Source organism: Spermophilus citellus (genome assembly GCF_964194105.1).
Source record: "Spermophilus citellus genome assembly, chromosome: 1".
Taxonomy (NCBI): domain Eukaryota; kingdom Metazoa; phylum Chordata; class Mammalia; order Rodentia; family Sciuridae; genus Spermophilus; species Spermophilus citellus.
In genome coordinates this window covers 219,093,331-219,108,792 of record NC_138182.1, presented here as the reverse complement: position 1 = coordinate 219,108,792, position 15,462 = coordinate 219,093,331, and the positions used below count along the sequence as shown (strand labels likewise).

Sequence of the window (15,462 nt, the reverse complement as noted above, 5' to 3'; positions counted from 1 at the left end):
ACTAAAAATGTCAATGTGATTGACTTTCTCTTTGAATTCTTCACTATGATTGAAGACCACTCCATATATACATCAGTAAGAAATGCTGTTAACACATGGACAGACAGGACAGTAACAGTCTAGTGGCTTTTGTTATGCAGCACAAAGATTAAAGGAAATAAAACTTAGCCGTGTTGTGTGGGACCTTAACAATTCGTACACATACCATCCTTCCTTTTCCAGGACCCTTAATTTAAAATTCCAATAATTCTGTTTCTAAGCCTTATAAAATAAATACTTGTGAAGCTTATAAATTAGATGTTGAGGACTTTTATGGAGGCAATGTAAGCTTTAATTTTACAGACATGTCACGGAAACCTCCATTATCAGTAACAAATTGTTATGATAATTGCTTATTTTTTCAGGACCTTTGAAGCAAAATAAATAGAAATCAATTTTCATCTTAGAAATGGTTTACGACTTTGTCATTAGTAAATACTTTGCTCCTTACAAATACCTACACAATGTGCTTTCCTGGGAAACCACCATCATTTTCAAATATCAATAAAATTTTAGTTTCACAGGAAATTCGGAGATGAACAAAGAAACCATGAGTATGCTCGGCCAAGCTATGCAGCACTTTGTTAATATCTGCTTGCTAATTGTTTTAAATAGACAAAAAAATAAAAAATAAAAAAATGAGAGACTAGTATTTCTAGTCTTGAAATTCAAAGATGAGACTATAAATACCATCAAAATGAAGATTTAAATTTAAAGGTACATAATGATTTTTGTTGTTTCTTTTAGCAAATGGCATCATGGTTTTCACAAAGGAAGTATTTGGAAATTACCTTGTTACACCTTCCTTCAAAAATAAAATTTCATATTCAATTTACCAATATTAATTATAGTTCAATCTACTGATCATTAATCAGGTTCCTTATATATGAGTAAATATGAATATTCTTCAGGCAAATAATTGGAGAAAAATTCAGTTAGGAAAAAAGGATTGACTTATCCAGGAAATATAAAAAGTAAAGAATACACATGCAAAGAAAAAGGAAAAAAGTTATATAATCACTAATTAGAAATAATGAAAGTAAAATGAGAATCATAATATTAATTTGTACTGCATATTACAGATTCTTCTTCTAATTCTGTTATAAACACTGACAGTGTTAGGTAGGCACAGGGAAACAGGGTGATGCAGTCATTACAGAAAAAAAACCCTTATTGCTAACATCATAGTTTTTCTTTTATAAGAATTAGTTGAGTATTGATTTTAAAAGCTCTATCAACTTTTACCAGATAACTATGAGGTTCTTTTTTTTAACTTTTGCTATAAAAAGAAGGCTACTTTCTTTCCCTAATGTAGTTCAACCAGTGCAAATAATTCAGAAAAACAATGAGAAAAGTAATTTACAGTTAATGTGATGGTTACTTAAGAGAGGTGAACAATAAAAAAAAAAATCAAATAATCAAAAAGGCAGGCTTAGACCTCCTTAAAAAGACAGTTAGTGGCCTACCATAATTTGAGCACTTTTTCATGAAAACAAACCCCGTTCAGTTTCCTACAGATTTAGCACAGTTTATTCCATGGAGATACTTTCAGCGAAATAAAGAAGGGTGTTGTGGGATGTGCAGCCTCTTCATTCCTCCTCTGTGCAACCCAGCAGCTCTGACCGCAGTGTGATCCTTCCGTACCAAGACCAAGGAAGGATTCTTATGTGTCGTGCATAGATGGGAGGGTCGATGACATTTTTTCTGTGAGTGTCATTGTCAAAATTGCCCTGGAAGACCTAATAAAAAAGAAAAAAAAAATTTCAATCATCTGGTCTTCTTTTTCTACAGAATAATTTTAATTTACTTATTTGGAATGTATTTCCCAAATGCAAGATTTGATTAACTATGAATTATTTTCTTTGCTTCAAAAGATATTGCAGCCTCTTTCAAGAGATCATTTAAATTGAATTTTCAATTAATGTTTAAAGAGTTAGAAAAGGTAAGAGTTGATTCTAAAGCTGGAAGATATAATTTTTATCTGCCTTTCTCCATTTTTAAAGAATGCAACAGTTTTTTTTTTTTTTTTTTTTTTTTTTTTTTTACAAAGACTGATGTTGGTCAGGCAGCTTGTCCAATTTACTGTCTTTTAAGGAATAATTCAGAGATCTAACTTGCTTTCAGATGACAGCCATCATTTGGAACATGTGTGCTTCACATTCACAAAATGCAAGGGGAAAGAATGTTTTAAAGAAGAAAGTTTGGAAGCAACTTACATTATTCTGATTATACTTGACCTTAACTAATTATATGGCCTTTAATTATGGAGGTTGGGAATTGGAGTACATGGAGATTTGGTGAGAAACAACAGTCCTTATCACAGTGTCGTTTGTTCACTTCTTATATAGAAAACAAAATTAATTCATCTCCCAGAAAGACAAGCCTATCAATGCTTGTTCTGAACTAGATTTTCTTTTCATCTACTAAAACTTGGATCCATAAGATAAAATGTTATAATCATGTGACTTAAAACATTTTGAAATTCTTCATTGCAAGGCTGCTTTCATTCTTCTTTTTTTTTTTTTTTTTAAAAAAAAGGTTTTATAGATTTTTTCCCACAGAGTTGTTTTTGTTATTTTTCTTTTGTACCAGGGATTGAAGCCAGGGGTGCTTAACCCCTGAGCCACATTGCCAGCCCTTTTAATTTTTTAAATTTTGAGACAGAGTCTCCCTTAGTTCTTAGGGCATCAGTAAGTTAGTGAGTGAGGCGGGCTTTGAACTTGTGATCCTCCTGCCTCAGCCTCCCTAGCCATTGGGATTAGATAAATGCCAGTCACCATGCCTGGTCCATAGAGATCTTTGAAGTAACTTTGACAAGTGCCAATTAAAAAAAGAAATCGTAACACTGGGACCTTGATAAGAATGACAGTAAATTATAAATTACTTAGGCAGAAACTGAGTTACTTATTTATCTGAAGATTTTATCACTTCTCCTACAGATTTTGAGTATTTCTTATTAAAGTAACTGCTAACATTTTATTGTTTTCACTTAGCTCAACTAGGATAGTGAAAATCTTTTCAAGGTGTTTCTTTCATACTAATAAGTTTTCCTTTTGACTAACCAGTTAATTACGTATAATAATAAACTTATTTATTAAAAGGAAAAGCATCTTGTGATTGAAAGATAATTTTTTCTTATTTAAGATCAAAGCATGACTATACGGTCAAAGGAAGAACTGAAAATACCTCCCCCACCCCCCAAAAGAAACTTCATCCTATAAGAGAATACCTAACTCACATCTTTGAACCTTTTCAAATTACAGGGAATGCTTTAAATATAAGTCTCTAGAATAAGTTGGTATGGTCTTAAATGGTCACAAAAGATTCCCCTAGAAAGAGAAAAATAAAGACACTTTTCTTTAAAGCATTAGACAGTGTGGCACTGATTAATTGAAGCAACAGTTTAGAGTAGGTAGTCATCCTGCTATTTTCATGGAAAGATTATTTGCCCTTGAAAGCAAATGGAAACTGCTGTCCCCATCTGGTGGGGGAATAATTTTTCAACTTGACACAAAATACATCTCAAAGCTGATTTTTGAACAAACATTTGCTGAAGAATAGAATACTGAACTCTGCTTAGTCCTGAATCCATCATCCTGACACAACAAAATTTATACTAATTTAATAGGAACTTTATTTCCATCAATGCTCTGGCCTATATTAACCAAGGAAGAACTTACTCTGTATTGCCATGTGTTACTGAGTTAACAGTGTCTCTGTTAGCAAAAGCTCCTACATATAGGAAATACCATGTAAACATGCACTAAAATCTGGAAAGAGCTTGTCATTTCAATAGCAAAAACAAGGATACATGCTCTGGTTTCCTGACATTCTCTCTGGGCACAATATTGGATTCAAATGCTTCACTGTAATGTTAAAATTTAATATGGAATCTAAAATCCAATTTTGTTCCCTGCTAGAGAACTTAATGCATATCTTTGAAATAATAGATTTTAAATTCATTAACTTTCATTGCAAGATCTATAATAGTTCAAAATATAGTGTTATAACACCTCTTGGAAGAAAAAAACAGGAAGAAACAATTTTAAGACTCTCTTAGCACAGGTTTTAATGAGGAACTATCAAGACACAAATCATTAAATGATTGATTATACTTATTTCTTCATAATTTATTTATTTCTTTATAATATAAAGAAAATCTGCTGGTTCTGAAGTTGAATACATCTTTGAAAATTCAGAGTTTTTGAAATTTAGAAAAAATCATAGTTATTTTGATGCTCATTTAAAGAAACAAGTGAAGTTTCAGAAAACAGGATGATTTTAAAATGAAAGTGTACTGTGAAAAATAGCCAAATTTATATTGAAATTGCCCTACCCGTGGTCTGAAAGTACCAAAACACAGTTTTGTTTTGAGAGGTTTCTCAGTAATGACAGCGCAGAGCACAAAACACACAGTTGCTAAGAGGACATCTTGCGGTTGCTGTGTAAACATATGGCACATGAGCTGTTTTCTTGTCTCCAGCCCTAGGAAGACCCTGCATAAGGACACCATTTCTATGTTTACCTGGCAAAGGAATGCAAACACAGTATTTTGGGTTGCCTTCATAAAATATCTAATATTTCTAAAAATGTGGGTTTCAGATGCCCACTTTAAAGATATAGGCATTCCAACAGAAATTGAAGTCTGAAAAGGCTAATGGAGAATTACATCACTATATGGAAGGGAAAACATTTTAAGTGAGAGACACAGTTTGATTTACATTTAGAAAATATATGATCAAGTTTCAGTTAGACAAGGAGTCTAATTAGCTGATGACAAGTTTGCTGATATATTCAAACATGATAATGCCTATGGAGTCTTTGAGGCATTTCTAACATATGAGGCCTCAAGAAAAAGGCATTCAAGGCATTTTGGAAAGACTTTCATAATTACAACCTAAGAGAAGAAGAGAGAGTGAAAACACAGTACCCTCAACTTAGATCAGATTTTGTATTTTGTTTTCTATTGTTGACTCTCCAGTAATGCTAGTTGATATTCAAATCAGGTTTTAGTGGGGATTCAATTCTCAACACAGACAGAATAGCAGATAAAATGTAACAACTAAATGTTGCTTCAAGTGACATTTTTATATATATTTTAGGATGAGACTTGTCATTCATTTTTAGGGACCAATGTCTGTTCAGACCAGTGTAGCTGTCATTAACAGGAGGCTGCCCAGGCTCATGAAGAAAAACAAGACTGTCCTTCATGACATGGTTAGAATGGTGGGGCATATCTCAGCTCTTCTAACATTCATGGACTAGGACTTTATAACTATGCAGAAATTATTTGGGGATTTTTTGTAGATATTTCTTTAGAAAAATCATCTGGTTCATAAAGATGTACTTCTTTTTATTTGTTCTAAACTCATTAAAATTTTTAAATAGATTTTCATTATTTTAACCATTTGGAATTTATGTACACATCATCCAAATAGTGACTGGTTTTAATTTCCTGAATTCTTCAAGGTTAAAGAGTCAGCATATTACTGAGGTCTCATCATAATGGAATGAAATTAGAAATCAATGATAAAATAAAATAAAAAAAACTACTCCAACACCCAGAGACTAAATAATATGCTACCCAATGAACAATGGGCTGCAAAAGACATCAAGGAGGAGATTTAAAAATTCTAACAGGTAAATGAGAACACTGATACAACATTTCAAAATCTCTGGGATACTATGAAGGCAGTACAAAGAGGCAAGTACATTGCATGGAGTTCATTCCATAAAAGAAGAAAAAGTCAACAAATAAATGACCTAATACTACATCTCAAAGCCCTATAAAAAGAAAAACAAATCAACACCAAAGCTGTAGAAGACAGGAAATAATTAAAATCAGAGCTGAAATCAATGATATTGAAACAAAAGAAACAACTGAAAAAATTGACAAAAAGTTGGTTCTTTGCAAAAATAAATAAAATTGACAAACTCTTAGCCATGCTAAGAAAGAGAAGAAGAGAGAAAACTCAAATCATTACATACATGATTAAAAAGGAAATATCATAACAGACACTACAGAAATACAGAAAATAATTAGAAATTATTTTGAAAACTTGTACTCTAATAAAATAGAGATATTGAAGGCATCGAAAAATTTCTAGAGTCATAAGAGTTGCCCAAGTTGAATCAGGATGATTTACACAATTTAAACAGATCAATTTCAAGCAAAGATATAGAAGACACCATCAGAAGCCAACCAACCAAGAAAAGCCCAGGACCAGATGGATACACAGCTGAGTTCTATTAGACCTATAAAGAAGAACTAATACCTATACTCTATAAATTATTTTGTGAAATAGAAAAAGAGGGAGCATTTCCAAACTTATTCTATGAGGCCAGTATCACCCTGATTCCCAAACCAGGAAAAGACACATCAAGGAAAGAAATCTTCAGACCAATATTTCTAGTGAACATAGATGCAAAAATTCTCAATAAAATTCTGACAATTCAAATACAAAAACATATCAAAAAGATAGCGTACCATGATCAAGTGGGGTTCATCCCAGGGATGTAAGGTTGGTTCAACATACAGAAATCAATAAGTCATTCATCACATCAATATATGTAAAGATAAGAATCATACGATTATCTCAAAAACACAGAAAAAGCATTCGACAAATATAGCATCCCTTCATGTTTAAAACACCAGAAAAACTAGGGATAACAGGTACTAATCTCAGCATTGTAAATGCTTTCTATGCTAAGCCCCAGGCGAACATCATTCTAAATGGAAAAAAAATTGAAGGCATTCTCTCTAAAAACTGGAACAAGTGAGGGATACCATCTTTCACCACTTCTATTTAACATAGTTCTTGAAACACTAGCCAGAGCAATTAGATAAAAGAAATTAAAGGGATATGGATAGGAAAAGAGGAACTCAAAATAGCACTATTTGCTGATGATATAATTCTATACCCAGAAGACCCAAAAAATTCCACCAGAAAACTTCTTGAACTAGTAAATAAATTCAACAAAATAGCAGGATACAAAGTCAACACTCATAAATCAAAAGCATTTTGGTATGTCAGTGAAAAATCCTCTGAAAGGGAAATGAGGAAAACTACCCCATTTACTATAGCCTCAAAATATAAATACATACACACACACACACACACACACACACACACACACACACACGGGAATCAACCTAATGAAAGAGTGAAAGACCTCTACACTGAAACTACAGAATACTAAAGAAAGAAATTAAAGAAGACCTTAGAAGATGGAAAGATCTCCCTTGTTCTTGGATAAGTGCAATTACTATTGTCAAAATGATCATACTACCAAAACCACTATACAAATTTAATGTAATTCCCATCAAATCCCAGTGACATTCTTCACAGAAATAGAAAAAGCAGTCATGAAATTCATTTGGAAAAACAGGAGACCCAGAATAGCTAAAGCAAACCTTAGCAAGAAGAGTGAAGCAGGTGGCATCACCATACCAGACCTCAAACCATACTACAGAGCAATAGTAACAAAAACAGCATGGTATTGGCATCAAATCACTATGATAGGAGACAGGCAAATTAGAGTGGTGGGAACATGAAGTTAAGGAAATAATTCTAGAAAGTGAGCCCACTGTGCTGACTCCTATGTGCTTACTTTTCTAAGCAGCAATCTACCTGCAGCTCTGCCTGGCTTAAGTGGACAGGATATGTCACATTCCTCAGGAAACTATCTGCTATCTGCAGCAGAAATGTAGCTTTAAAAAAAAATTCCATTACAAGAAATGCAAGTTACCCTGAAGGGGAGGCTTTTGTAACTCTTCCACAGACCAGATCCCAGAACTCCAGGAGTTAAGGATAATTCCCATAACCATAAAATCTGTAAGAACAGATTCCTATTTGAAACAGCATTAGGGGCCAAAGTGATCTAGAGTGGTCACGGCAAGGGGGACTTGAAAGTCTGAGGTCATCCCACTGTACTCAAATGTCAAGAGGTGGACAGGAGTGGGATCCTCTAGAAACTTCTATGGAATCCCTCATAAAACCAGAGGTCAAGAAAGGCATGCTATCATTCTCCTGCTCACAGGTGAGAGTGTCCCTTTTCCCTTTTCTTATCCCTTCTAATAAAATCATATCTGTTGCTCTGAATGACATGTCTGAAAGCTTTCTGACTTATTTGCAAGAATAGGATCCAAGTGGGGAGGGCTTTGCACAGCCTCAGTTTCCCAGAAGCTCCAGCCCTGTAATAACTTCATCACTCTGGCTCTTATTTCTCTTTTCATATGTGTAAACTCCTACACCTGGCATTCTATATATTATGCCAACAGAAGTGGTGAATAAAACTTTCTCAAGTTTTTTTTTAATTGTTTAAATTTGCCTTGTTAATGGTGTCAAGCACACCATTGTCTTTATTGACTACACCTGTACACTAAAGTGATGTTCTTAAGAAATAAAGGACAGATAAAAATTCCACTTTCCTAAGGCAACGTGTGTGTGTGTGTGTGTGTGTGTTGTGTGTGTGTGTGTGTGTGTGTGAGAGAGAGAGAGAGAGAGAGAGAGAGAGAGAGAGAGAGAAATAGATGTGGCTGAAAGTGAACAATTCTTTATTTGACATACATAATTTCATTTATTTATCCTTTCACCTAGAGAACTTTTAATAATGAAGTTAGATAAAACAGTCTTTACTAGCTGTGATCCTTGCGGAATCTTGCTGTAATCTAATTCTACCCATACAATAAAGAGATTTGAGACAAGGAAGAGAACTCAGATCTGCCAGTGCTAAGTTCCCTCTCTAATATTTCTGACGTGGAACTTTTGACCTATCCACAGACAGTCTCAAACAAATAGTGCAGGTGTATATTTAGATAATTAGAAAACCTATATACTTATTAGAATTATGCCTGTCTATAATGTCAACCTACTAGTATTTTATTATCAATGAGCAGAGACATTTAGCCCATCTAAACAAACAAAAAATTTTGACATCTTTAAACAATAACAATACAACTCTTTAAAAATTCAAATCTAATGCTTCAGGATAGATATTCACAGCTAAAAAAAATCTTTGTGTTATAGAATTTGAGACCTGACTTCATCTTGATTGCATTCCATTGGATACTCTATGTTTTAAGTATGACTCAAAGTGTGACAGTCTGAACACACAGTAGGATAGTATTAATCTACTACATAGTATGAACAGCTCAAAAGACAGAGAATGCCTTTACTGTGGATGCAGTATTTTGATCAATGCCAATCTAAATTTTAAACCTGTTTAGGTTTGGGGTCATAGTTGATTGATTTATGGTTAGATAACCTCTGAATTTTTTTCAAAAATTTTATCTTAAGCCAAGATTTTTAAATTTTTTTTTACTTGTGAAATGGTTATAGCATAGGTGCATAAATTTATATTTATTCTAATTTTATTTTATTGAATTCATGACATTTTCAAAATAGTGATTTTTAGTAAAAATTATAACTTATTTAAAAATAGTTGAAACTTAGTGGGTATCATAATTTAAGTACCTTTTTCATAAAGTGATAATTTATGTATAATGAGTATAAAATCTGACTTTCATGGGTGATTTAAAGGTAAGATGCTCATTGGTTCAAGGTCTAGCATCATAAAACTCTTTTATACACTTAGTATCAATATTACTTAAATTTTTCAGACTGAAAAGTTTAGTTACAATATGAGTTAAAGAATTAGTTTTAAGGTTTTAAACTCATAAAAATTTTCACAGTACTAGTATATACAAATGAAATTAAATATAATGTATTTTATTTGGATTGTGTTTAGAAGAGATACACTCTGTTCATAATTCTATGATTTTATTTTCAATAATGTTTTAAACTAATCTACAATTAATTTGTGCTCTACTTGGCTGTAGGGCATTTCAAAAATAAAAAGTTTTCTTTAAAAGTAAAATACTGTGTTGAAATGTGTAGAAACTTTTTAAAAATAGTATGAGCCTATATAATATTTAAAATTTTAAAACTTGTACATGTATGAAACTTCTGTTAGTGATTTGATCTAAAAAGTTTAAAACCAAAGTTTGATTCTTTTAGCTAGCATAGGCTCCAACTGATATTCAGTAAATTCAATTTTATAAGAAAATTTGCCAGCATCCTGAAACCATTTCATGATTGAAGGAATAGTATATCATTCTTGATGGTTTCCTGTGCAATCAATTCCACTAAACCAATGAAACTCTGTAACTAAATTAGTCTAAATATGAACACAGCCTTTCAGATGTAATAAGGAAATAAGAAACTATTTTCCAGGTAAATTCCAATATACTGAAAATGTTCCTTTGGAAAATAGGGCATATTGAGAATCGCATTCTAAATGGTTCACATGCACTCAAAAAAAAGGCTTTGGTTGGAGTTGTAGATTGTGTTAACAAGAGTCTACATATACCATCAGATTGCAAAAGAATGAGCTGAGGGATCAGCCTTCTCCATAGGTTATTCCTACAGTGCTGCAGCAAAAATCCTCATGGACACAGGAACACAGAGCTGCCATAATATCTTTTGCCCTTAAGAATCCTGGATAAAATTACTGCTCTCCAAAATTGCAGGTGAAGTTAACAGCCAACCAAACCTTTTAGCGGGTGAGCATTTCTGTGTATAAATTAAATGGGAAGAAATTCAATTAAAGTGAATACAAAATATTTGCATATAAAGACATATAAGACTTTAAGGTGAGCCACAGACAGTGACAGGGGCACATGTCCCAAGTTGTGAAAATATCATGTATATAGTCTTTAGGTAGGAGATCATATGGAAAACACCTTGTTTTTGTATCATCTACTAGTTACAACAAATTAGACAACCAGCTTTTTTTCTGTTTTTCAAAGGATTTCATCATTTTGTTTTCTTTGCAAGGAAAATATAGCAAGATACATTTTTGTCTGAAGTATGCCTCTGTGTGCTATCTTCAATCAAATTGCTAAATAATGAAATATTTCTCTGGTAGGAATCTCTTTCCTTGAGTTTAGGATGTGTGAAAGCTAGTATAAGCCTAGTGTTTGTGTACATGACACTCTGGTGATCAGTATTCAGTTCATACAACTGTGTAATATGAGTGTGCAATGAAAGATTAATCTAACCCAAAGAGAGGTCTGGCTTTTTGCCTTCAGCTCCCATGAAGTAATCTCTAAGCTCTTGATGTGCTGTCTGAAAAAGTACTTTGTTTACCTGGGAGCCTTGGACTATATCAGACAGTCTATAGTAGCACTGCAATTTCAGTTGATTGCATTGGGAAAACTTCAACACCAGAGTATCTGGAAAACTAAGTTCAGCCATGCAGAAGGTCAACCATGTTAACATGACTGAGGCTCAATAAAAACTCTGAACACCAAGACCAGGGTGAGCTTCCTGGTTGACAGTACTTTAGACTTGCTGTGTCACATTATGGCAGAGAATTCAGCACTCTCCAGATTTCAACTGGGAGAAGATAACTGAAAAGTCAAGACTGGGAAATTCTGGAACCTGCCCCATATGACTCTTTCCTTGACAGATTTTTATCTGTATGTTTCCACAGACATGAACTGTGAGTATACTATTTTAAAATATATTCTGTGAGTCCTTCTAGTGAATTATCAAATCTGAAGATGGTCATGGAGACCTATGAACCTGCAACTAATGTCAGAAGTGAGGGCAGATCCATGCACGTATGAATTTGTTGGGATGAACCCAACTGCTATGTATAACCACGAGGCTCTGAAAAAAAAAAAACAACTAAACATAAATAAATAAAAGAAGAAGAAGAAAAAGAAGTGAGGGTTGACTTGGGGAATCCTAAACTTTTATAGTAAGTGTTGTTGAAGGCTACAGATTTTTTAGAGGAATTTTTTTTTCTATTTGTAGCATTAGCAGTCAGAAAAGGAATGTCAGTTGTGTAAAAGGGTATTTATAGTCTAAAACTTCCCCTACTTCATGGGCCAACCCGTGAGTGCTACTCAGGCTTCAAAAGTCATTCTGATCATACTCTCTTTTTTAATTCTTTGAACAAATCTTGACATAAAAAATCTAATGGAATTTCTTTATTTTGTCTCTTGCGCTTTCTATATCCTCTACTTTTAGGGTCTATGTGTTTTCTCCACTTTTTGCTTTTAATCTCAATTTCTGGATGATATTTATTCTCATGAATATGAACCTAATAAATATGTCAAATAACTAGTGTCCATTGTTTTCTTTTATATTTTAGCAGAAAAAATATCTTTATTCTCCTGTATTTCTTTAATATCCTTTTCTGCAATGGTTTATAAATTCTTTGAGGAGCATTACTTTGGACATCTAGTGATTATTAATTTGAATTCCCTTGAGAAACTTCAGTCAGGTTTTCTGAATGCTATAGAGCATGATGACATATATAAATAAATCTGCACCATGGTAATTTACATTGGATACCAATTTTTATCTATACTCATTTCAAAATGATGTTTTGTTCCATAAGTCCTTTAAAAACCTAGATCCTGGTTGCTTTAGAGATTTGTTTGCCTCTCAGGCTCTCTCAATGAAATTATATGAGGCTTTCAAACTGCCTATCTAAAGATTTAGCTTCAAAGGTCCAATTGTAGAACATTTTTGCTTGATGGAGAAAGTAAAAGAAAAACATAGACAAGTTCTACAGATTTCTACCAATGTATGAATGACCTTAAATCTCTAAAATAAATATACAGAATTTCTGAGAAAATTATTTTCATTCCCATTTTGCTCTCAGTATATTTTTTTATGCTCTAAAGTGTGCTGTCTATTGTAATTTTGTTAAAAAGTAGATCTTTGATTTTAGGCAATTCTACATTTCACTGAACTGATCTGGCTTAGCTTCATGCTCCTAGTAGCTATAAATCTCTAATTGTATTGAAATAAATTTTTAACTAAACCACAAATTTAATGTTCATTTAGAATTCTTGCAGCATTATTTTCACTCTGTTGCTCTTTCTAAAAGATTTTTTTTCCAAAATGCATAAATAAGGATTTCAATTATAATTAGCAAAAATGCAAATATGGTTCTCTTTCTTTTTTAACCTACATTTCTGGCCTTTCATTGCTTTTCACATTGCCATACATTTTCCTTAGTTTTCCTGTCTTTGACATGAAGGCTGATTGGCTGATATTTAATTCTTGATTGGGAAAGGGAACCGCATGATAGCTTTCTAAATTCCATTTTTCTCAGATCTTTTTGAATTTGAGATAGTTGGAAAAGTGGTGGAAATAGCATACCTTTGAGAGTATTTTAAAAAGCTTTCAATTCATGGCCTCTCATGGACAGGCTCAATGTACCCCAAAATGTGTGAGATTAAGGGGTCCGAATCTCCCCTGTAATACTGACCTTTGCACTACTGACATGGTTGGGTAAGTGACATTTGTAATTCCTTAGTCAACTATGAAAGTGACAAGTTGATCTAAAAGTTGCTAAAAGCCACCTCAGTCAAATGAGAGGCAAAAGGGACCTCCACCACTTCTGTAGACTGTTTATTTTATTTGTTGTTGTTGTTGTTGTTGTTTGTTTTGGGGTAAACTTGGCTTCAATTAGCTATAGAACTGGTATCTTCTTTTAAAAAAATCAAAAGAGTGTAATTTCCTTTTACCTTTTGTTATTAGGTCATGACCCTGGGAATGAATCCCAGAGAAAAATCAAAGCAAAAGATGCTAACTTAGTTGACTAGTATCTTTCTTCTCCCACACTCACTGGAAATTTAGAATGCTCTGTCTAAAAGTCAGTAGATAGGACACACCACCATATTTGACTTCTTTTATGATCAAAGTCTCCTTAAGTAACAAGAATATTCTAGGAAATATATCACATAGGATGATTGCCTATAAAGATTTATGAAACATAAAATATGCCATTCTAAACTGTGGCTATATATTTAACTATCTGCCTTCTAGCACTCAGATTTTGACTGCTTTTAAGAAACATTCCTAAAGGAAAAAAAATAGAATTGGAAAATCATCTGCTTTATAAAGATATCTCCAGGAGATATTACCAGGAGTAGTCAGAAAGTAAGAACATCTATTTTTTCCCTTTTAGTCTTACATCAGAAATATAGAAAATCCCTTTCTTCTCTTCTTTAAAAATACAGAGCAACCTGCTTCTCTCTTGAAGCTCAAAGCACATCTCTTAGTGTCGCCTCTTAAATCATACCAGGTATTTTCCATTTCATCAGAACAATTTGTAGCCTGACTCTATCCCTTCATAGCAGATATATAAATGATGTGGCAGTAGAGAAATTGATGTCTTTGGTAATTCTCACCAAACATTAAGAACTCTTTCCTCATTCCAAGTCTCTTTGAAGAGTTTCACCTTATCTGGTCAGAAATGACTTAATATAGAGCTGTATGTATGAAAAGAAGTGATTTAAGCATTCAGCCATATGTCTTCTAAGCAAGACTGTTGTTGAGGAGGAAAGAATGTTAGGGTGTGGGAGTAGGGAGAGCTGTAGCTGATGGTGAAGTGGGATCTTGGCACTACACTGGAGTGTACAGATGTGGTGTGTATGCATCTGTGTGGGTACTTGTCTAGAGAAGAAATTAAGTATAATTTTATTATGTAAAAGTAATATTGCTTCCATTCACTTTTGAGGAATCCCTTCCTTTAATTATTATTAGCTATTAAATATCTATACAAAAATAATTTTGTTTCTAAATTGTTGGAAAACAGAAAACTGGCTCTTGTGTTCAGTTTTCTGGGTGTAATCTTCTGTTCATAGCTGCAGAAAAACTGCAAGTGATGCCTTTTCATGTAGGTGTGATCACTGGATTCATCTTTTATTAAAGTTATTTTTTAATCAGTTATATGTCTCAAATTATGCCAGAAGGTTTATGATGGTAAGAAATGTGTTACTTTTTGAAAAAGAGCCCCCAAAAGCTATGTACAGATGTGTTTTTCCCAAGAGTATTCTATACTATTTGATATGTTTTCTCTTTGATTACTAAAAAAAAGGAAGAATATGAAAATTATTGTTAAGTGGATCATTTTATAGGGTGTGGCAGATTTAAGAATATTTTTATAGTTTCCTATAAACATGGTCAGATAGCAAGTATCTTTTATTCTTTTTTATATTTAGACTTTGAAAAATTAGGAAAAGGCTGGAACATTAAGTCATTTTGAACATGTTAAAAGACTTTTAAATGCTTAACATATTGTAACTGATGGTGTGATGGCAGATAGTAAAAACAGCATGTGTGCCGTGCAGAACTCATGTCCTTGAGCATTTTTTACCTCCAAAATAGACTATAGTATACAGTCAAAATATTAATTTATAATTATTTTGAAATTAAGGAGTTCTTATCTATATTCTAGTTAATGAATAATACAAAACTTCAGTAAGCAAAACATGGATTTTACCAAACTCAGATTGATTAATCATTTGTTTTCTCAGTAAAAAAGATAACTAAAAGACCTATATCAAATAGGACTCTGCCTTTTTTTAAATAAAAATGCTGATAATTATCTTTCATT

The 15,462-nt window shown here is 32.9% G+C and overlaps 1 protein-coding gene across 2 annotated transcripts in view; it reads right to left on the bottom strand.

The window, feature by feature from the left end:
- Window positions 1-1,628: 1,628 nt before the first annotated feature.
- EDIL3 (EGF like repeats and discoidin domains 3) overlaps window positions 1,629-15,462 on the bottom strand; it is a gene marked incomplete at its 3' end in the record, with an annotated part of 399,965 nt that continues 386,131 nt past the window's right edge. For both annotated transcript variants that reach the window (XM_081296057.1, XM_081296058.1), the window contains one exon: window positions 1,629-1,778. In XM_081296057.1, the coding sequence (XP_081152183.1) occupies window positions 1,629-1,778 (150 nt within the window). The remainder of the gene's footprint in view (window positions 1,779-15,462) is intronic.